Source organism: Dreissena polymorpha, chromosome 6 (genome assembly GCF_020536995.1).
Source record: "Dreissena polymorpha isolate Duluth1 chromosome 6, UMN_Dpol_1.0, whole genome shotgun sequence".
NCBI lineage: Eukaryota > Metazoa > Mollusca > Bivalvia > Myida > Dreissenidae > Dreissena > Dreissena polymorpha.
In genome coordinates this window covers 68,164,042-68,188,773 of record NC_068360.1, presented here as the reverse complement: position 1 = coordinate 68,188,773, position 24,732 = coordinate 68,164,042, and the positions used below count along the sequence as shown (strand labels likewise).

Genomic DNA, 24,732 nt, shown 5'->3' with positions numbered 1-24,732 from the left:
ATGATTATAAAAATTGTGTGTTTCAAAATACGACCAAAATGTAGTGTCCGACAAACATTTCCTGTTAGCATTGACACTCAGATATTCTTGTATCTTGTCACTTGTCTGATGGTGAGCATCAGATACGCTCAATTGTGGTCTTTGTAATAGTGAACTCAAATTAAGTATGAAGATAATGATACAGCCCTGTTCATTTGCAGCATTTTTGTCACACTCAAACATTTTGAAAATGGCATGTTGCTTACATGACTGAATTGTAAGTTGCATTAATGAACAAACAACTGATTATCAAAATTCATGGGTATTTTGCTCTACTTGATATAATGCAGATAATCATTTAAAACAAAAATTGTAGACTGATTATTTACTTTCTGGTAGATGTTTTTGTGTAATGAAAGCCATGTATGTGAATTTGCAAGTAAACTTTTAAGTATTGATCATTTTCAAAGTAATCTTATGTTTGAAGCTGGATTAACAATTTGATTTTCGATCAGTCACTATATATGATACAGATAAGACTTTGCCAATATTTGTACCCAGGTTTTTAACAGTTTAATATCCTGTTATTACAAACAAATTCCTGTTTCCTGTCAATAAATTTAGTTTGTATTGACCAATCTTGAAGAAAGTTTGGCTATAGTAAGATTGCATGGTACATAGTGCATGTTGTGCCTGTTGATTCAATTTCACTTTTACAGAAACAAATAAAATGTTTCTGCATATGATTTTTGTAAATAGAGCTATTAAGCTTAAAATTTGTGTACATGCAAACCTACCTTGAGATTGAATTAAAAGTCAATCAGGATAAGGTGTATGCTACTAAAAATATAAAAACATGTGTATGTAGGTAGCTTACATGAAGTTACAGCTTGGGATTGCAAATAAGGCCAGTCTTGACATGGTAAAGGTCATTGTTACTACAATCATTTCAAATGCATTATCTTTAAAGACTCTTCTAAAACAATTTCTGAAACCGGTACACATGCAAATTTACCCAAATAACACAAATGTTGCGGTCCACTGACTTCTTGCATTCATCTGTCAGATTTAATGGATGCCATGTACCAAAACACATGTATGATCTATCACTGAATAAACACAAAGTGTAGAATTGTGGGGGAAAAAAATCAGAAGTGCACAATTTAAATCTTGTTGATTTGTATGAACTGAATGTTCTACATGTATGTTATAGAATCCACAGAATGACATCATGTATGAGAACCTACATAATGGCTTACCGTGGATCGTGTGTAATGTTGTACGCTCACAGAGAGACGTTATGGTGTGTTATTTGTATTCTAGAACCCCCAGAATGACCTACAAGCCCAGGACAGGTGTCACCGTATAGGCCAGACGAAGCCTGTGGTTGTGTACAGGTTTGTCACCAAGGACACCATTGATCAGAAGATTGTGGAGAGGGCTGCAGGAAAGAGGAAACTCGAGAAGATGATCATACACAAAGGTCAGACTGCTGAGAGTACAGATGCATCATTAATAGTTGCAGCCATAAGTATGAAAATAGCGATTAAGAAAATTGTATTTGGCTTCTCAGTTTGTCTTATAAATACCATCCACTCAATCAAGTGGATTGGAATTGGAACATTTTGAGCAAAAAGGTCCTCTTAAGGATTTGTCTCATAAAGAAGCATCACTCATAAAATATTTTATGACTCACAATACAATATCCATGATGGGCCATCCAATTTTATACGATGCAAAAAACATTACTCTTCCAATGTTATGTGATTTGCAAAACATTACCCTTCCATTAGTGTTTTTCCCAGGAGGGCAAAGGGGCATGGCGCATTACTTTGAAAAAGGGCATTTTAGCACGCAGTTTAGGCAAAAAAGGGCAAAAGCGTTCAGTGAATACATGAATTAGGGAGAAACATGTAATCGCATCAGAGGCAGTTGTGGAAAAAAATATGAACAAGCACATTTAATAGTAATAGATGTATTTAACTTACTATGATTTATATTTATATATTTACCTTGCAATGTACATTTAAGTTCCATGCTGTTTCAATAAACTGTACAGCACGACAAACATAATAAAGCAATACATGCATATGAATCTTATTATACACAGATCCACTAACATATAAATGAAACCATGTTTGTCTTATCCCATTTTCTAACAATAATCTTGACAGATGTTTAAAATAACATTGCGAGTAAATTGATCGCTAACAATATGCAAACACTCGTTTCCGTGACATACATCCACCGAGTAGATTACAAATAAATAAATAATGTTGTTGCTATCTAAAACATTTTTATGCATCGTTGATTATCACAGACATTTCATTAATTCCTTCTTAATGTGTAATCTCCATCGTTAATTCGATGGTTTACGACGTTATTTCCATTTTTGCCGAGTCACAATTTAATTCTGTATAGCACGCCATGTTGATAAAATGTCAAATGATGTAAGCGACAGGTGCACATAGCAACGTTAAATCGTATACGCAATTCGCATTTTGTTAAATTAGTATACGTCTCAGTAATTATTTGAATAATTAGATCTAATTATCTTAAAAACGAAAGATTAAGAATAAATTTGTTTGTGCTTTTAAATGTAATTATGCGTAAAAATATATGTTTTGATATAACTGAATAATGCATGCAATGCACAATTGCCACGAGAATAACATCGAGTTTTTCATCAAAAGTCCCGAAGTAATGATTTTATTGTGGAGGAGAACACATTGCCGACCGAAAAGTGCGCTTGGTATAACATAGCCTTCGGCATTATTGATTGATACTGACACGGGGTTATTCACGCATGACTAATTCACAGCTTTGGAGCAGTCAGAGACCTACCTACCTATAAACCGAGCACTGTAATAGATTAGATCTGCTCAATTTATATAGTCGATTAGACGTTGACGTCTCGCGAGTAAATCAAGCACAGTCGGAGCGTCACAGACAATCAAGGAAGCTGATTTTGCGGACCAAGTTAGATCGTAAGGCAATAAAGATGTTATCGATAAGGGCGCGTGGCGAAATTTGCCTTTGAAAAAAGGGCGCTTGGCGAAATTTGCCTTTGAAAAGGGCAGAGTGGCGATCCGGGAGGGCGGCGTGGCTTTTCGCCACGCTAAAATGGCCTGGGAAAAACACTATCTATTGTCATATGATGTACAATACATTCCCCTTCTAATGTTCTATTGTACATCATATAACATTTGGAGGGTCATGTACTGTACATCATGTAACATTGGGAAGGTACTCTATAACACATAACCTTTCAAATGTTATACGATGTATAACACATTTATACCTTTCCAATGTTATATGATGGACCATACATTACCCTTCCAATGTTATATGATGGGCCATACATTACCTTTCGAATGTTTATGATGTACAATTCATTCCCCTTCAAATGTAATATGATATATAATACAATACCCTTCCAATGTTATAAAATATATTATACATTACCCTTGCAATGTCACTGATGTACAATACATTACCCCCCCCCCCCCCCCATGTTATATGGTGTACAATACAGAAACCTTCCAATGTTATCTGATGTACACTACCCTTCCAATGTTATATGATGTGCAATACACTACCCTCAAATGTTATATGATGTATAATACATTACCATCCAATATTACATGGTGTACAATAGAGTACCTTCCCAATGTTACATGATGTACAGTACATGACCCTCCCAATGTTATATGATGTACAATAGAGTATTTTCCCAATGTTATATGATACAATTCAGTACCATCCCAAGTTTATATGATGAACAATTCAGTACCTCCCAATGTTATTTGATGTACAATAGAGTATTTTCCCAATGTTATATGATGTACAATAGAGTTACAGAGTACCATCTAAATGTTATATGATGTACAATACAGTACCCCTCAAATGTCATATGATGTGCAATACAGTACCCTCGCAATGTTATTTGATGAACACTACAGTACCCTCCCAAGGTTATATTATGTACAGTAGAGGCGAATCTCATTTTGGTCAATTTTCCCATTAAAGCAGTTTTGTAGAAAATTCTGTCAAATTTTGTCATGCCTGTTCTTGACCTGGGACAACATAGAAAAAACACTGATGATCAATTTTAAACCCCTGATTTTACAAACATCTGCAATGCCCCACATGCTAAGCCCACATGTTTCCTGCTTCAGGCAAATTCAAAAGTGGGATTATGAAGGACTACACCCCTGATGTGAAGCCACTGTCTCCAGAAGAGTTGTGGGACTTGCTGAAGTCTCATGACCATTCAGGCGTCGTAGAAGAAAAAGTATGCCTCACATCTTGATAATGGGCCGGCTCTGTAGTACTTTGTGTTTAAGGAATTTTTATAAGGTTTTTAAACAATCTTGGTTTAATAACTAAGGTTTTGATGCATATATTTAACTGAAATGTTGTTTGTAGGTAGTTCACATGCTCTTTTAGATTTGCATTGCTTTAGTATCTGTTCACATGAACACCTAGATTTGCATTGCTTTAATACCTGTTGGCTCAATGGTAAAGTCTCTGTTATGAAAAGCTGTTTCTTGTCAATAACTTAAGTTTGTGGTGACCAATCTTGGTGAAACTTAATTTATATCCAACTTGCATGGACAACTTGCTTTGTATTGTATTTGAGTGTCAGGTGGTATTGACATTCACTTTTACTTAAAAAAGAAAAATGGCATATACTCTATAACTTAAATTTGGATGAGGGGATTGCACTGAAATAGTGTATATATAAATGTAGGTATCTTACATGTACAATTATTATGGAATTCCATCTGGGACTAGTTTGGTCAATATCAAAGTCTCTTTTAAGGATAGAAAACTATTTCTGCTCAATAGCTTTAGTTTGTATGTGGTTCTATTTCTTAAATTTTGAATGTTGGTAGCTGACATGCAATAAGGACTAGTTTGACAAAGGTTGAAGTCACTGTTACTTTAATTATTTTTTTTAAGTTTTCCGCTCAATAACTTTTGTTTAAATGGATGTAAATGGTTGAATTTTGTGTGAAGTTATTCCTAGCAAAAAAAATACACAATTTTTTGGAATTAACTTTGCTATTTTAAGTGAACAAACTCAACGCTATCAATACAGCTTTACTGCATAAGCATTTTAAAAGAAATGTCATGTGTCAGTTAAGTACAGAACACTGTATAACGTACTCCCCATTGTATAAATTAATGACTGGATTTATCTAGACTGTAAAAGAGTTTCGATATTAACTCCTTTCGTGACTACGGTAATTCATACTTAAAAAATATTGGACATAATTATTGGTAAAATGTGTCAATTGGTCTTCTGATGATATGTTCAAAGGTTAAAGCTTGGTGAATATTAATGGTTTCGCAGAAATTACTTTAAATGTTGAAATCCTGGCTTGTAAGCGTTGGCATGTTTCTTGAATCTAAATATTACATATATGTTGAACTGTGTCCTTGTTTTTTCTGTCTGAGTGATAATATGAAAATAATGAAAATGTTAAATGGCATAACAATGTTTATCAACTCCTTTTTTCTGGAAAATAAGCCAAACAAATAGCTGAAATAGCTGAAAAACAGGTCAGCCATTTTTTATTTGCATTTTGGGTCGGTGGTTGTTGACCATTATCTCGGATTGCTGTTGATGGTCATGTGAGTGTGTGTTGCTTGCAGGAAGAGGCCATCAGTGATGCTGACCTTGAGGCACTTCTGGACAGAACAGACATGATCAGAGAGCACCAGGAGAACCAGAGAGTGAAACAGACTAGGGGTAGGAGGCTTGTCTTCAATAATGATGACATGATAAAAAAGGTCTTGAAGAACTAGTTTTTGGAATGTGTGGCCCTTAATGGGTATTTCACTCATTTCATTAGTATTTGATAACAAATTATATCATTATGTAATATTTTCTCTCCTATGACTTTTCAAGGATGTACAGTACTGAGTATTGATCATTGCTGCTAAAGGCAGCTAGACTGTGACTACAATCAGCTAGACTGTGACTGCAATCAGCTAGACTGTGATCACAGTCAGCTAGACTGACTTCAATCAGCTAGACTGTGACTACAATCAGTAGACTGTGACAACAGTCAGCTAGACTGTGACTACAATCAGCAAGACTGTGACTGCAATCAGCTAGACTGTGATCACAGTCAGCTAGACTGACTTCAATCAGCTAGACTGTGACTACAATCAGTAGACTGTGACAACAGTCAGCTAGACTGTGACTACAATCAGCTAGACTGTGACTGCAATCAGCTAGACTGTGATCACAGTCAGCTAGACTGACTTCAATCAGCTAGACTGTGACTACAATCAGTAGACTGTGACAACAGTCAGCTAGACTGTGACTACAATCAGCTAGACTGTGACTGCAATCAGCTAGACTGTGATCACAGTCAGCTAGACTGTGACTACAATCAGCAAGACTATGACTACAATCAGCTAGACTGTGACAACAGTCAGCTAGACTGTGACAACAGTCAGCTAGACTGACAACAGTCAGCTAGACTGACAACAGTCAGCTAGACTGTGACTACAATCAGCTAGACTGACTTCAATCAGCTAGACTGTGACTGCAATCAGTAGACTGTGACAACAGTCAGCTAGACTGTGACAACAGTCAGCTAGACTGTGACAACAGTCAGCTAGACTGACAACAGTCAGCTAGACTGTGACTACAATCAGCTAGACTGACTTCAATCAGCTAGACTGTGACTGCAATCAGTAGACTGTGACAACAGTCAGCTAGAATTTGACTACAATCAGTAGACTGTGACAACAGTCAGCTAGACTGTGACAACAGTCAGCTAGACTGTAACAACAGTCAGCTAGACTGACAACAGTCAGCTAGACTGTGACTACAATCAGCTAGACTGACTTCAATCAGCTAGACTGTGACTGCAATCAGCTAGACTGTGACTGCAATCAGCTAGACTGTGATCACAGTCAGCTAGACTGACTTCAATCAGCTAGAGTGTGACTACAATCAGCTAGACTGTGACTGCAATCAGCTAGACTGTGACTACAGTCAGCTAGGCTGACTTCAATCAGCTAGACTGTGACTTCAATCAGCTAGACTGTGACTGCAATCAGCTTGACTGTGACTGCATTTGGCAAGTCTGTGACTACAATCCGTAGACTGTGACATGACAACCGTCAGCTAGACTGTGACAACAGTCAGCTAGACTGTGACAACAGTCAGCTAGACTGTGACAACGGTAAGCTAGACTGTGACTACAATCAGCTAGACTGACTTCAATCAGCTAGACTGTGACTACAATCAGCTAGAATGTGACTTCAATCTGCTAGACTGACTACAATCAGCTAGACTGTGACTACAATCAGTAGACTGACTTCAATCAGCTAGACTGTGACTACAATCAGCTAAACTGTAACTTCAATCAGCTAGACTGTGACTACAATCAGCTAGACTGTGACTACAATCAGTTAGACTGTGACAACAGTCAGCTAGACTGTGACAACAGTCAGCTAGACTGACAACAGTCAGCTAGACTGACAACAGTCAGCTAGACTGACAACAGTCAGCTAGACTGTGACTACAATCAGCTAGACTGTGACTGCAATCAGTAGACTGTGACAACAGTCAGCTAGACTGTGACAACAGTCAGCTAGACTGACAACAGTCAGCTAGACTGTGACTACAATCAGCTAGACTGACTTCAATCAGCTAGACTGTGACTACAATCAGTAGACTGTGACAACAGTCAGCTAGAATTTGACTACAATCAGTAGACTGTGACAACAGTCAGCTAGACTGTGACAACAGTCAGCTAGACTGTAACAACAGTCAGCTAGACTGACAACAGTCAGCTAGACTGTGACTACAATCAGCTAGACTGACTTCAATCAGCTAGACTGTGATTGCAATCAGCTAGACTGTGACTGCAATCAGCTAGACTGTGATCACAGTCAGCTAGACTGACTTCAATCAGCTAGACTGTGACTACAATCAGCTAGACTGTGACTGCAATCAGCTAGACTGTGACTACAGTCAGCTAGACTGACTTCAATCAGCTAGACTGTGACTGCAATCAGCTTGACTGTGACTGCATTTGGCAAGTCTGTGACTACAATCCGTAGACTGTGACATGACAACAGTCAGCTAGACTGTGACAACAGTCAGCTAGACTGACAACAGTCAGCTAGACTGTGACAACAGTCAGCTAGACTGTGACAACAGTCAGCTAGACTGTGACAACGGTAAGCTAGACTGTGACTACAATCAGCTAGACTGACTTCAATCAGCTAGACTGTGACTACAATCAGCTAGACTGTGACTTCAATCTGCTAGACTGACTACAATCAGCTAGACTGTGACTACAATCAGTAGACTGACTTCAATCAGCTAGACTGTGACTACAATCAGCTAGACTGTAACTTCAATCAGCTAGACTGTGACTACAATCAGCTAGACTGTGACTACAATCAGTTAGACTGTGACAACAGTCAGCTAGACTGTGACAACAGTCAGCTAGACTGACAACAGTCAGCTAGACTGACAACAGTCAGCTAGACTGTGACTACAATCAGCTAGACTGTGACTGCAATCAGTAGACTGTGACAACAGTCAGCTAGACTGTGACAACAGTCAGCTAGACTGACAACAGTCAGCTAGACTGTGACTACAATCAGCTAGACTGACTTCAATCAGCTAGACTGTGACTACAATCAGTAGACTGTGACAACAGTCAGCTAGAATTTGACTACAATCAGAAGACTGTGACAACAGTCAGCTAGACTGTGACAACAGTCAGCTAGACTGTAACAACAGTCAGCTAGACTGACAACAGTCAGCTAGACTGTGACTACAATCAGCTAGACTGACTTCAATCAGCTAGACTGTGATTGCAATCAGCTAGACTGTGACTGCAATCAGCTAGACTGTGATCACAGTCAGCTAGACTGACTTCAATCAGCTAGACTGTGACTACAATCAGCTAGACTGTGACTGCAATCAGCTAGACTGTGACTACAGTCAGCTAGACTGACTTCAATCAGCTAGACTGTGACTTCAATCAGCTAGACTATGACTGCAATCAGCTTGACTGTGACTGCATTTGGCAAGTCTGTGACTACAATCCGTAGACTGTGACATGACAACAGTCAGCTAGACTGTGACAACAGTCAGCTAGACTGTGACAACAGTCAGCTAGACTGTGACAACGGTAAGCTAGACTGTGACTACAATCAGCTAGACTGACTTCAATCAGCTAGACTGTGACTTCAATCAGCTAGACTGTGACTTCAATCTGCTAGACTGACTACAATCAGCTAGACTGTGACTACAATCAGTAGACTGACTTCAATCAGCTAGACTGTGACTACAATCAGCTAGACTGTAACTTCAATCAGCTAGACTGTGACTTCAATCAGCTAGACTGTGACTACAATCAGCTAGACTGTGACTTCAATCAGCTAGACTGACTACAATCAGCTAGACTGTGACTACAATCAGTAGACTGACTTCAATCAGCTAGACTGTGACTACAATCAGTAGACTGTGACAACAGTCAGCTAGACTGTGACTACAATCAGTAGACTGTGACAACAGTCAGCTAGACTGTAACAACAGTCAGCTAGACTGACAACAGTCAGCTAGACTGTGACTACAATCAGCTAGACTGACTTCAATCAGCTAGACTGTGACTGCAATCAGCTAGACTGTGACTGCAATCAGCTAGACTGTGATCACAGTCAGCTAGACTGACTTCAATCAGCTAGACTGTGACTACAATCAGCTAGACTGTGACTGCAATCAGCTTGACTGTGACTACAGTCAGCTGGACTGACTTCAATCAGCTAGACTGTGACTTCAATCAGCTAGACTGTGACTGCAATCAGCTTGACTGTGACTGCATTTGGCAAGTCTGTGACTACAATCCGTAGACTTTGACGTGACAACAGTCAGCTAGACTGTGACAACAGTCAGCTAGACTGTGACAACAGTCAGCTAGACTGTGACAACGGTAAGCTAGACTGTGACTACAATCAGCTAGACTGACTTCAATCAGCTAGACTGTGACTACAATCAGCTAGACTGTGACTTCAATCTGCTAGACTGACTACAATCAGCTAGACTGTGACTACAATCAGTAGACTGACTTCAATCAGCTAGACTGTGACTACAATCAGCTAGACTGTAACTTCAATCAGCTAGACTGTGACTTCAATCAGCTAGACTGTGACTACAATCAGCTAGACTGTGACTTCAATCAGCTAGACTGACTACAATCAGCTAGACTGTGACTACAATCAGTAGACTGACTTCAATCAGCTAGACTGTGACTACAATCAGTAGACTGTGACAACAGTCAGCTAGACTGTGACTACAATCAGTAGACTGTGACAACAGTCAGCTAGACTGTGACAACAGTCAGCTAGACTGTGACAACAGTAAGCTAGACTGTGACTACAATCAGCTAGACTGACTTCAATCAGCTAGACTGACTTCAATTAGCTAGACTGTGACTACAATCAGCCAGACTGACTTCAATCAGCTAGACTGACTTCAATCAGCTAGACTGTGACTACAATCAGCTAGACTGTGACTACAATCAGCTAGACTGACTTTAATTAGCTAGACTGTGACTACAATCAGCTAGACTGTGACTACAATCAGCTAGACTGACTTCAATTAGCTAGACTGTGACTACAATCCGCTAGACTGACTTCAATCAGCTAGACTGTGACTTCAATTAGATTTTTTTTTTGGTGGGGGGGGGCAAATAAAGGATCATAGAAGGCCTTTAAGAAATTATTGAAAGATAAGTTATCTTTGCTTTTTTGTAGGCAAGGCCTGCTGCTAGAGAAGCCGTGTATAGAACAAACAATGGAGTTACCAACATGAAAGACAGCCAAGAGTGCTTGCTTTAGATCTTATAAAGCTTAGGTGCTATTTTGTTTGGGACCAAATTAGTCTATCTTTGAGAGATAGATGTTGATGTTTTTAACTGTATGCGTTACCACTTTACTCTGTAAATACATATATTTTCTCTAGTACGCGTCAGTATATTTTTATTTTGTTTATCTATGTTTTTGCTACTTTGGCAGATTTCATGTATTTAATATTTTTACCAAACAGTATAACTAGATGAAATATTTGAGAGATGTAACTGAACAATCATAGAAATGTTACAGTAACAGTATGAAAGAATGAGCAATAACTTGTATACATTTATCATAATCGACTGATTGTCTGTAATTTTGACTACATTTTTAAGTAATATTTATATCACTGAATGCTTACAGTTGATACTATATAGTTGTTAGATCATTTGGTGTCTGTATGTTCCTTGCACATGTATTGATGCTGAATCTATAAAGATATTGTTTAATCGGTTTGAAAATGTTAATTTGATTTATTAATTTTGTTTTTCACCTGAATATCTCTAACTATTCCTTAAACCAGTATCTTCAAAATACAATGTTTGCCTTTAAATTTAATTGGACTTAAATGGGTAGTCAGTCACCAACTAAGCAAAGCTGAGTAATGCAATTATGATGGCTAGTTTTGTATCAGTTGAACTGCTGAATAGTTGTTTTATGTAGGACATAGCCTAGCAAATGTTTATGTTAATATGTAGTTGGTAGAACATAGATACACTTTGTTAGCACACCAGTTCTTATTATAAATTTGTTAAGTTTCAAGGAACTGGCCTTATACAAGAATTTATCATGTTGATTGTTTGTGAGTTAGTTTCAGAAATTTACCTTAAATGCATAAAAAATGTGTAGGCTTAATCAAACTGAAATCATTATTGTTTTAAATTTATTAATTCATCCCTTTCAGTTCACATCTTGAAGAAAAATGATCTTTAATTTTAAAGGTATGTATATAATGCTTTTAGTAGTTGTATTGTTTCTTTATACATATATGGTTAACTTACATGAAATGTTTAATGTTATCTTGTCATACTCAGGAACGTCATCTGACAAAAGTCATTGTATAATGAAACTAATCACATCATCTCATCTACCACAAAATAAGTTCAGAAATGCCATGTATTTGCCATTAAATTCAGTTGTTACCAAAAGTTAAAATAAAGAGTGAAATGATTTATAATACTTGTTTCCTTTTTGATATTATATTTTATGCATGTTCGCACTTGCCTGGAAAAGTACTGTAAGGCAGTTTCTGTGCCAAAGTACTTCAATTAGATATAGCCTCGAGCATGCCAAAATAGTACTTTAATTTCTTTTCCCATAAATTGACTTTTTTGTGGAAAATCTCCCATAGTAAAATTGTAATTTTGGGACAAATAAAAAAAAGAAAACATGAAAAAATTGACAAGTTTGTCTGCACATTGATGAGAATGCATTGTAGATTTGTAATATTTTGAATATGAATATAGTTTTCTGTACTGCATCATACATGCTTAATGGCAGATGTCAGATAATGGGGAAATGCTGCAAAATGGTAATTTTGATACAAATTGTTTGAAAATTCTAGTGGTTAAAATCGGCACCAGAATTGCTTAGTTGTTAAATTGTTACTATCGATTTAGGCTGCAAATCAAGAGAAATAATCAGGTGGGAGATCTCAGCCTATAATGTATTAAATGTTTGCATTTAAAAATAGCTGTCCAAAACAAATTATGTTTTCCTTACAAGTGGATTATTGACCTAAAAACAAGCATGTATTGTCTGGCGAGAATTGTGGACGAAAATAAGTGTTTCACTGACACAGCTATTACCCTACCACAACTGATCAGACAATCAGTTTGAAAACAAGTATTTGGTTAATGTATTTGAAAATGATCTGATTCAAGATGTTTTATTGACAAGTGTGCAGTTAACAACCAATATACAATGCGTCTAGGTACTTTATTCTAAATACGAAGAACAATATTGATTCTAATGAAAGTACATGTGTGTTGTCCTGTTGTAAGAAGAAATAGTTAATGAGGAAATGTCAGTGGTTGTATGTTCAGATACAGCTTGATTTCTTAACATTTTATTTAGTTGTTTCGAAAAGCAACAACTAAACTAGTTGAAACGTTGCAAATCCAGTTAATTTCAACATAAACACTGCTACGTAATTGCATTCATAGTGAGTCAGTAATCCGATGTTTCGATAACATCATAAATTTTTGTTGGTGCTTATTATCCCCGCCGAAAAAAAAATTGGAGGGGATATAGTAATTGGTCCTGTCCGTCCGTCTGTCTGTCCGGCTGAAACTTTGTCCGGAGCAATTCCAAATCTATTCAATGGATTCACTTTAAACTTAGAATATAAACAGATGGCAACTAGGAGAAGTGCAGTGACCAAGAACCATAACTCTATCTACCTTAGTTTTTGAATTATCTCCCCTTTTATATGACTAAAGTAAATTTTTGTCCGGAGCATAACTCTAAATATACTAAAGGGATTTACTTGACACTTGTAATATAAACAGATGGCAACTAGGAGAAGTGCGGTGACAAAGAACCACAACTCTTATATACCGTAGTTTTTGAATTATCTCCCCTTTTATATGATTTTACAGTAAATTTTTGTCCGGAGCATAACTCTAAATCTACTGAAGGGATTTACTTGAAACTTGAAATATAAACAGATGGCAACTAGGAGAAGTGCAGTGACCAAGAACCTCAACTCTTATCTACCTTAGTTTTTGAATTGTCTCCCCTTTTATATAATTTTAAAGTAAATTTTTGTCCGAAGCATAACTCTAAATCTACTGAAGGGATTTACTTGAAACTTGAAATATAAACAGATGGCAACTAGGAGAAGTGCAGTGACTAAGAACCATAAATCTATCTACCTTAATTTTTGAATTATCTCCCCTTTTATATAACTTTAAAGTAAATTTTGTCCGGAGCATAACTTTAAATCTACTGAAGGGATTTACTTGAAACTTGAAATATAAACATATGGCAACTAGGTGAAGTGCAGTGACCAAGAACCATAGCTCTATCTACCTAAGTTTTTGAATTATGTCCCCTTTAATATAATTTAAAAGTAAATTTTTGTCCAGAGCATAACTCTAAATCTACTGAAGGGATTTACTTGAAACTTCAAACTTAAACAGATGGCAAGTAGGAGAAGTGCAGTGACTAAGAACCATAACTCTATCTACCTTAGTGTTTGAATTATATCCCTTTATTTAATTTCAAAGTAAATTTTTGTCCGGAGCATAATGAATTATCTCTCTTTATTTGTTTTTACAAATATTATTCTACTCTCTAAAACAAAAGTTGTCATACAAGCAAACACATTTCGGCGGGAATTTGGCACTACTGTGACAAGCTCTTGTTTTATGTTCTTTTGTATTACACACTTTCTCTTGAAATTTAAAAATCAATTATTTTATTAGCTCATCTATTTTTTGAAAAAAAAGAGCTATTGTCATCACCTTGGCGTCGGCATCTGGTTAAGTTTTGTGTTTAGGTCCACTTTTCTCAGAAAGTATCAATGCTATTGCATTCAAACTTGGTACACATACTTACTATCATGAGGGGACTTGGCAGGCAAAGTTAGATAACTCTTGCGTGCATTTTGACAGAATTATGTGCTCTTTTTATACTTAAAAAATTGAAAATTTGGTTAAGTTTTGTGTTTAGGTCCATTTTATTCCTTAGCAGGGGTGTCAATTTTCCGGATTATTCCGGAAATCCGGATTTGAGCCGTCCAGGGTTGATTTTGAGGTGAATGTAAATCCGATGAGTTTGTTTAAGGCGGGTGGGGGTAGGGACAAAATTCTTTTAGTGCGGGATCATTTCAGAACGAATATTGTTATAGCATCGTCGGCATTCCGGACATTTGCGCTTGGTACCGATTTTATTTATTGATTTCTGATTGGTAAGCGGCTGGCATTGACATGAGCAGGCACTGGCAAAGTAAAGCACTGCAATATCATATTTTAAAACAATATGTTAATCAAATTATATATTGACTGCGTATTTGCTAGGTTACTGGTTACTGGTTTTCATTTTCTGCAGTCAAACGATATGCATATTTAATTTCATTTGCAAATGATGTATCGCGACATGTTTTCGGACAGTCGTTTTCGGATACGCTGGTTTGTTAATTACATTTCGAAGTTCTTAATATCATTTGTTTAGAATGACAAATACACCTGCCGTGTTACGGATGGTTTGGTTTATAATATTTTGCATTGTACTCACCAGAAATTGCACCTAGAAAGACTATAAAAAAAGAACAATAAGCTAGGGCCCGGGGGGTTGGGCCCTCTCTTCCCTTTATCCTACGGCTTAATTTTCCGGATTTCAAATTTGGGCCAATTGACACCCCTGCTTAGGTATCACAGCTATTGCTTTCATACTTGCAGCTCTTACTTACTATCATAAGGGACTGTGAAGGCAAAGTTATGTAACTCTGACTGGCATTTTGACAGAATTATGGGCCCTTTATACTTAGAAAATGAAAATTTGATTAAGTTTTTTGATTTGGTCCATTTTACTCCTAAAGTATCATAGATATTGCTTTCATACTTGGAACACTCGCAAACTATCATAAGGGGACAGTACAGGACAAGTTGCATAACTCTGGTTGTAATTTTGACAGCATTATGGCCCTTTTTAGCTCGCCTCATTGCTCAGGTGAGCTTTTGTGACCGGTCTTTGTCCGTCGTCCGTCCATCCGTCGTCCACATTTGTTCGTATTTCGTAAACACCCAAGAGACCACATTTATTGTCCAATCTTCATGAAACTTGGTAAGAAGTTTTTCCCAATGAAATGAGTTCGAAACTGGGTCGTGCCGGGTCAAAAACTAGGTCACTAGGTCAAAAAAAAGAAAAAACTTGTAAACACTGTAGAAGTCACATTTCATGCCCAACCTTCATGTAAATTTGTCAAAATATTTGTCTTAATGATATGTTGCTTGAGTTTTTAAGTGGTTCCGGTCCGTTGAAAAACATGGCGGCCAGTGGGCGGGGCAGTTTTCCCTATTTGGCTATAGAGAAACCTTGTAAACACTCTTAGAAGTCACAATTTTTGCCCTTATCATCATGAAAGTTGGTCAAAACATTGGTTTTATTGATATCTCGGATGAGTTCGAAAATGGTCCAGATCGGTGAAAAAAACATGGCCGCCAGTAGGCGGCGCATTTTTCTCTATATGTATATAGTGAAAACATGTGAACACTAGAAGTCACATTTTTGGACCAATTTTCATGAAATTTGGTCAGAACATTTGTTTCCTTGATATGAGAGTTGAGTTCGAAAATGGTTCCGGTCAGTTGAATAACATGGCTGCCGGGGGGGCAGTTTTCTTATATTTATATAGTAAAAAAAGCTTGTGAACACTATAGAAGTCACATTTTTTTACCAATTATCATGAAACTTGGTGAAAAGATTGGTTTTATATATATCAATGATGAGTTCGCAAATGGTCCTGATCGGACAAAAACATGGCTGCCAGGGGGTTGGGGCAGTTTTCCTTATGTGACTAGAGAGAAACCTTGTGATCGAACACTATAGAAGTCACATTTTTTGCCTAATCATGGTGAAACTTAGTCAATACATTGGTTTAATTGATTTCTCGGACAAGTTGGAAAGTGGCTCAGATCGGTGAAACACACTTTTTAGCTCATCTGATTGCTCAGGTGAGGTTTTAGGATTGGTCTTTGTCCGCCGTCCGCCCGTCCACATTTGGTTTGTAAACACTCTAGCATTCACATTTCTCAAGCTTTCTTTATCAAAGTTGCTGAAAGATCTCAGTCAATTTTGATATTGAGCAAAATCACATAATTAATGCCATAATTATTGCCCTTAGATTGTCCAAATTTTATTAATATTATACAAAATCCTTGTAAACACTCTAGAGGTCACAATTTTGTTTCAGATTTTATTAATCTTGGTCAAAATATTTATTTTTGTAAGCAAAGTTTGATGTTTGGTAAGGGGTGTCAACTCAAAATATAGGTCACCAGGTCAAATCTTACAAAAACACTCCAAATGCCAGAGTTTTTTTTTCAATAATGATGAAACTTGACCAGGATGTTCGTTTGGACAATATCTAGGTCAAATTTGATGTTTGGTAAAGATTGAATGAACCGACTCCTCTCAGGTGAGCGAACTAGGGCTATCTTGGCCCTCTTGTTTGACTTAGTAACTTTGAATATATGGTTAAATAGACTTCACCCAAACCATCATCTAATAAATGACTACACCCTCACACTATACCCCCCACCCCAAATTTTTTTTTGTCCAACCATCCCACCCAAGAATACCCCCCCCCCCCCCCAATAAAAAATTTTTTTTTTTGCATTTTGCATTTTTGGAAGATAATGTAATAAATGACCACACACCCACACTATACACCTCTCTCCACCTCACCCCTCCCTCCTTTGTGATTGAAGTATTGAGATAGGTCCCTTCACTTTTAAAAGAAAAATAGATGAGCTGTCTGCACCCGCAAGGCGGTGCTCTAGTTTGAATTGAGTTATATCAAATGGTGCGAAATAACGAACACATCTGTCGCTTTAATTAGTAGTGTGATAGTAAGGCTCATCATTTGAAGCATTCAGCGAATCTGCATATCAACATACAGTCGCATCAGTGTTATTAACCAGATAAAAGTAACACAAAAGTCATTAGTGGGCAATCCAATTTATAAAATCTAAACAGTAAGGACATTTTATAAATTAGAAATTTAGTATATATATGATCACATTTAACACACCCAAAAAAAACATCATGGATTTGTGTATGATGGTAGGTTTGGAATGCCTTTCTGTTCGACTATTGCAAACTGATAACAAGCAAATCTTGCTTAATTTTCTAACATACTATGCAAACATGGAACTCGCACGACTATACATATACCTGTAGAATGCATCAGTAATGTATGCGAACAGTGGTGCTTATTCAATATACGAGTTAGTGTCGAGTCATGAGTCTTAATGGGGAAATAGCTAAAACTAGGACAACCTCCTAAAGCCGCTCGCTTTGTCATTGTCGGCTCGGATACTACTTTAATGTACCCCAGGTACTCTTGAGTATACTTTAATGTACCCCAGGTACTCTTGAGTATACTTAAATGTACCCCAGGTACTCTTGAGTATACTTAAATGTACCCCAGGTACTCTTGAGTATACTTAAATGTACCCCAGGTACTCTTGAGTATACTTAAATGTACCCCAGGTACTCTTGAGTATACTTAAATGTACCCCAGGTACTCTTGAGTATACTTAAATGTACCCCAGGTACTCTTGAGTATACTTAAATGTACCCCAGGTACTCTTGAGTATACTTAAATGTACCCCAGGTACTCTTGAGTATACTTAAATGTACCCCAGGTACTCTTGAGTATACTTAAATGTACCCCAGGTACTCTGAGTATACTTAAATGTACCCCAGGTACTCTGAGTATACTTAAATGTACCCCAGGTACTCTTGAGTATACTTAAATGTACCCCAGGTACTCTGAGTATACTTTAATGTACCCCAGGTACTCTGAGTATACTTTAATGTACCCCAGGTACTCTTGAGTATACTTAAATGTACCCCAGGTACTCTTGAGTATACTTAAATGTACCCCAGGTACTCTTGAGTATACTTAAATGTACCCCAGGTACTCTTGAGTATACTTTAATGTACCCCAGGTATTCTTGAGTATACTTTAATGTATTCCGGGTACGGAAAATATACTGAAACGTACCCGGGAATTCATATGCTAAATTGGTCGTTGTCGCCTTTTTTTCAAATTAATTATGTTCGTATTTATGTCTTTATCTGTAAAATGACCTATATGTTATCAAAACTCCTACTCAAAAAGCATGTGGAGGCAGGTTTTGTTCAAATAGACTTTTTTTTGTATTCTGTAACGCATTGAACGACATCGGATTTGGGCGGGATTACAACTCGGGGTACAGTCTAAACTGGCCGGGTACGTGTAAGTATATTTTCCGTAACTGGGTTCCATTTAAGTGAGTACCCTGGGTACATTTAAGTAGTACCTGAGCGGGCAATGACCAATCGAGCCTTAATGCCAGGTACAATTATTGATTTGTCTGGTTGAATTATATATGTTTCACTACACTTAATTTTCTGGATAAAAGAGGTGGTGGGTACATCACAATAAATAATACTGGAAAACTTGATACCTCTGTGCAATCTTAAGACAACCTTGTATTGGAAGGTTATTAAATGTATTATTTAAATGCGTTTCGATACAAATATTCTCTATATATTTTACATTCACAATATTGATACCGACATAGGATAATGAATTCTAGAATCTCCATAAATGAAATTACATTTCATTTTACAATACAATGATAATATTTCCATTTAATGAACATAAGTGGCTGTATTTGAATCATCAATGTAGGTATTGGGAAGCTGTGATTGTTTTTAAGGTTGCTACTACAACTCGTATTTGTTGAACTCAATGTTCAACTGACCATATATATCTTTCAGTGTTAATACAAACAGTTTGTATAATCAACGTTGACAATTTAAGATGATTGAGTTGTAAACTAATTGGCAATTAATGGTCAGTGTCGCTAATTGATTGATATCAAGGCTCTAATTAATAATCGTGTTTGCATTATCATTTACATGATTGAAATGCAGTAAATGCGTTATTTTGATGTATACTTATACAGCATTCCAAACCAATAAATGACCAAACACAATTATTTGTATGATACGTTTATTATTGTGCATGTTATAACAGTCGTGTTATATTATTCTTTATTATAAAACATAAACATAATTCATACATATCAAAATAACAGCACTGCATTATAAACAATTATTTTACATAATACATACATATGATAAAAATAACACTATACGTCTTTAATATTGATAGTCTAATTACATAAATATCATTATTACATTGTTGCAATGAACTAGATATACTTCTGTAATAAAGAAATTAATTTAATATTAATTTACTTCTTTAATAAATTTCATTATTTAAATTTCAAACAATACGTCATGGCAGTTATATGGACCATAGAAAAACCATTGTATAAGCAATACATTTTAATAGATTTATTCGCCAATAACATAACATCCATAATATTCATGATCATAAAGGTGATATTCAATGTTCATTACGTATACTTCTATTCTATATACGACTGTATCAGTGTGACATAGCCCCACTCCCCCCTTGCACAAAATAAGTATGCCGAAATTTGTATCACCCGTCACTGTACATTGATGCGTCACTCAGACTGTGCCTCTACAGAATAGTCTCCAACTTTCCCGACTGTGTTCTGAACGTCGCCTCATCCTGAAAGCTAAAGTTCTTGGACGGCTTGTCGAACTCGTCCGACTGTGGGAGGTTGAACGTCACGCTGCGTCCGCCGGTCGTCTGCGGCCGCCGGGAGAAGGGAACGGTGCCGACGGCCCACTTGTCGTCGTCGGTTTGTGGCGGCTCGCGGCCTGGGATGTTCACGCAGACGCCGATTGCGATCGTTTGCTTCGCGTCGCGTATCACAAAACGGCCTAATGTTGGGTAGTCGAAAAACGACTCGATACAAAGGGGCTTCACCGGCACCTGTAATACGGGTGTTCACAAGCTCAAAACTATTTCAACTTTAATGCAGCAGAGATTTATCGTTCCAACGAAATGTTTGAGTTTCAGATTGGAAAATAGTCCGGCAAAATTTTGCGAATAAGTCAAAAACACATAATATTTAAGTAATGATTAATAATCAGAAACTTAATACAAAATGGGTTCGGTCAAGTAGAATTATATTAAGAATTAGAGAAATTACCACATCAATGTAAAAAAAATTGGAAACGTGACACGTTGAGACCATCAAACTTAAAGCAAAATCCTTTATGAATATTAACACACGGATTCGGCATATAATGCCTTTATCATAGCCTTAGAAACACTAGAAATCTATACTGCCATGGCGTTGCGTACCAGGTCTACGATGCAGGCGTCCCCAGGTTTGAGCTCACTAGGATTGTACTCTTGGTTGATGCCCGTGCGGCGGTCACAGCGTTCCTTGAGCTCGGCGAACCGCACCGGTGCACAGGCCGTGTGGCAGTGTAGCATGGGTGTGTACCCCTTCCGGATCGGGCCGTCGCCACGCAGAATAACGATCTGTGAACAGTATATAACAAATCTACATTAATCACCCGATTGTACAAACAGTTAAACCGCCAGTTAACTACATACCTGCAGTTCAAAGTCGGTAACTTGTTGGTAACTTTTTGGTTAGCATTTGTACAAAATTTGGTTAGTTATACCGATCGGTTTAAACATAGCCTGCAACTCTAGCTGGGTAAGTTCAAGGGACCGCGAGGTAAGTTACAGAAATTGCCGACACTATGGACGCTTAAAACTGACGACCTAGACAATTTCGACCAGTAAACAGACACATGACAGATTTTGACATCTAACAATCCTTGACTCCGCGCTTATGATAACGCTTAGGAACTTCATTCAAGTGATAGGGGATTCTTTTGGGTTAAATGTTGCCAATGTGACAAGAGCTGTGACGACAGTGACTGCCGCTTTATTTAACCTACAAAACAGGGCAATACGATTTCGGCCTATGACGACGAACTAAATGTCGCGCATCATTTTTATTCATTCGGGGTATGCCGTGTGTGATCGGGTGCATTGACGGCATGCATGCCAGGAGTCTATCTCCGGCTAGACAACAGGAACGACTGTCAACAGACAGCACACAAAACAAAACATGTTCAAGCTACTTGCGACTACAAGTTTATTGTAACTGGCTAATTACTAAATTGTCAAAATACCAAATCGTAAGTAAAATGTAAATCTTATAGAAAAAAATAAAAACACTACAAAAGTACAAACAAGAACAAAAAACATTAGGAAATCGGATATTCCCTATCGAATAGCCACTTTATGTTTATATTTGTTTTAAATGAATACGCCCTCCCGGCTCTACGGTATTTTTGCGTCCTTAATTTTTTTTCAAGATCTTAGAAGTCGGAATACAAAAGTTATTGGAGGAAACCCGTCCACAATTTTTGTTATTTAAGTAATTGACCTTCGAGATTTTGGATGTACGAATATCTTTTTCTTTTATAATAAACAATATTTGCGCATGTGTACAGTAAATTAAAACATAAATCCCGATTATTTTACTTTTCCGACCCGGTTTTATTTTAAATGATTAATTTATTGTTGAAATATAGTGGTTTAACCCCACTTTCGGAACGGCTTTTCTTTAAAAAAAAAACATTTTAGGACCTGACTTTCAAATGACAAATAGATCATTCCTTTTTTAAAGTGTTCGACCCGCAATAACTACCCATCTTTGCATAAGTTTGTGAGAACGCCAATATATCATTGTATAGCATGTTATGGGTGCAATGTAAGTGTTTACTCACGTTACTGACTATAGAATTGTATGCAGTCAGCTCCGTGCGTCGCATCCTCCCCCCCCCCCCCCCCCGAATCCATGTGACACAATATATGACGATTTTTATCTTATCACTAAATATTAAAGTGTTTTTTTTTTATGAAAATGTACTTCGCAATGTACTATTCATTTCTGCTGTTTAAATGAACATTATTTATCAATAATAGCCGTTGGTAAAATGGGCTTAATTTGCAAATTTCCGCATAAAAAATATGTTACATTTGGACAACATTTTTACGCATTGTACATGCTTTCATTTTTGTGAATTGAATATAAATAAATATCAACAAAGAATGGCAAATATTGCATAACACAACAGATAAATGAGCGGATAATACCCGGAGTACCCCTGAACAAAATGGACATTTCAACTTCCAGTGTGATGCTATTTTTACCGGCTTATACTTAATACATCTATATCTTAAGTTAAATCGGGAGGCAAATATTACAGATATGTTTACGAATTGTGTTTTTTATGTCTTGATATACATTCTTAAATAACAAAAAATATGCTCGGAATTAAACCATGCATATTGCACGATATAAGTGACACTGTGATAACTTGCCCTTCAATTACATGGTAAATTACGTGAAGCAATTCGCGTTTATTATAAATCGACAAAAAGACTCGCACTTTTCACAATTGAAATGTGCAATGTTGGACTACTGTCATAGTGATGATCGGATGTATTTGTATGTAAAAGTTCATCATATACTCGTTGTTGTTCTGTGCAGATGCCAGATGGTACAAGCGTAAATTGGCCAAAAATTGATAAATGAATGCCCGTAAACATTTATGTGAGGAAAAATATCTTCATTAACATTTTAATCAAATAAAATGAAACTTTCCCACAATATTAATCGGAAACTTAGCTTATGCCAAAAAAATGCAAGGGTATTGTGCACGTCAAATACACTTATACCTCATAAAAACCTCTCATATAAATGACCTATACTGCTAGTGTTTGTAGTGCTAAATTGAAACATAAGGAAGTATGATATCCATTAATGCGAAGGCTTTCATCTACATTTTTTACCACTTCAACATTCTAGCGACGTACATAGTGTTAATAAAAGAGTGTATAGTTTGTGTCGTTGTTGTAAAGCACCGGAAGATACTTTTTTTATAATCTAGTCCTGAAACCAGCTCTTAAACCCAAATAAGAAGAATAGCATGTTACGACGACCAAGTATATGTTACATCAGTTTAAACAACAACCCATTGGTAAGAACAATAGGCGCCCCTGGTATCATACGCAATGAGTTGAAAGCACCAGGGATTCTCGACATCATTCATACTATTGTCTGGCTGGTGCTTACTGCTTGGTACGTCCGGGATGGGCGGACTATCTACCGCCTATATCACACGAATTCGCTAATCCGTTAACTCTTTTTTGTCAGTCTTTACTTTATACATGATTGTAGCATACGCTGTTTAAACTGTACACTCTATTTATTTTAAAGAGTCATTTGTAAATTAATTGGACAACAATCCAAAATGAGTGAATAGTGGACCCATACGCATGCGACGAGGCCTAGATTGGCACTAAACTGTCCCGTACTGCTATAGCATAGTTCACGTACTGACCTGGGCCGTGAAGAGCTGCACCTTTCTGGGCGGGTCCCGGTTTGTCTCTCCCAGCACGAACCCCTTCCGGATGTCCTTGATGTCAAGACCCTCAATCTGCGAGAAAGGAGATGGGTTTGAGTAAACGGGTTCGGACTGGTACGGAGTGGACAAGGGCGGAAGTGAACCGGATCGGACGGGTAGAGAGGGGTGTATTAGGGTGGGGGCGTTTATATGAAGTTTCAAGTGAGACAGCCATAACTAAATAGAAGTTTCGCTTGTCTCAACCTAATGGGATTACCAAAAGTCAGAAACACGATTTTTATGTATTATAATATGTTTTAAATTTTTAATGAAACGAAATATTAGTTACTAATGCATTTTTTTCATGGATATGTAGATATGTACAAGTTATTAAGGATTAAAAATTTGAACGAATGTTGGGTAACTGAGGCATGCCCGATGACCGCCCTTCTGACGTCACACACACAGTCACCTGTAAGCCTACGTTCTCGCCCTGGTACGCTTCGCTGACGGCGTCATGGTGAAGCTGGACGGCTCGAACCTGCAACAACGACCAATCAGAGAACGCTTGCACGTGGGCTACGTGCAGATAACAGCGGGTAGCGTCCACGTGTAATATTAGAGACCTTACATTTATAGTGCTAGCTTATTATTAAGATGTACGTGTATATCGCACTATAGGCGTAACTTTTAGAAAACAAATGTATATTCGTACATGTATTGGCAAGTAAGGCGATGTTAACACCGATAAAATCTGCCACATGTTGACTACTGTTTTCCAACTATTTTACCGAGTCTATGTTGTCTCTACCTCGGCTACAC

General features: G+C 37.2%; 2 protein-coding genes across 6 annotated transcripts in view; one reads left to right on the top strand and one right to left on the bottom strand.

Annotated features, from left to right (window-relative positions):
* The window catches only part of LOC127833363 (lymphocyte-specific helicase-like), a 99,460-nt gene extending 87,408 nt beyond the window's left edge, over positions 1 to 12,052 (top strand). For all 5 annotated transcript variants that reach the window (XM_052358562.1, XM_052358563.1, XM_052358566.1 and 2 more), the window contains 4 exons: positions 1,303 to 1,462; positions 4,158 to 4,273; positions 5,641 to 5,737; positions 10,780 to 12,052. In XM_052358562.1, the coding sequence (XP_052214522.1) occupies positions 1,303 to 1,462; positions 4,158 to 4,273; positions 5,641 to 5,737; positions 10,780 to 10,796 (390 nt within the window). In that variant the 3' untranslated portion in view covers positions 10,797 to 12,052. The remainder of the gene's footprint in view (positions 1 to 1,302; positions 1,463 to 4,157; positions 4,274 to 5,640; positions 5,738 to 10,779) is intronic.
* Positions 12,053 to 19,622: 7,570 nt separating this feature from the next.
* The window catches only part of LOC127833365 (elongation factor 1-alpha-like), a 28,307-nt gene continuing 23,197 nt past the window's right edge, over positions 19,623 to 24,732 (bottom strand). The window contains exons 9-12 of the mRNA XM_052358576.1: positions 24,383 to 24,451; positions 23,908 to 24,003; positions 20,840 to 21,022; positions 19,623 to 20,464 (exon numbers count right to left, since the gene is read on the bottom strand). Of these exons, the coding sequence (XP_052214536.1) occupies positions 20,147 to 20,464; positions 20,840 to 21,022; positions 23,908 to 24,003; positions 24,383 to 24,451 (666 nt within the window). The 3' untranslated portion in view covers positions 19,623 to 20,146. The remainder of the gene's footprint in view (positions 20,465 to 20,839; positions 21,023 to 23,907; positions 24,004 to 24,382; positions 24,452 to 24,732) is intronic.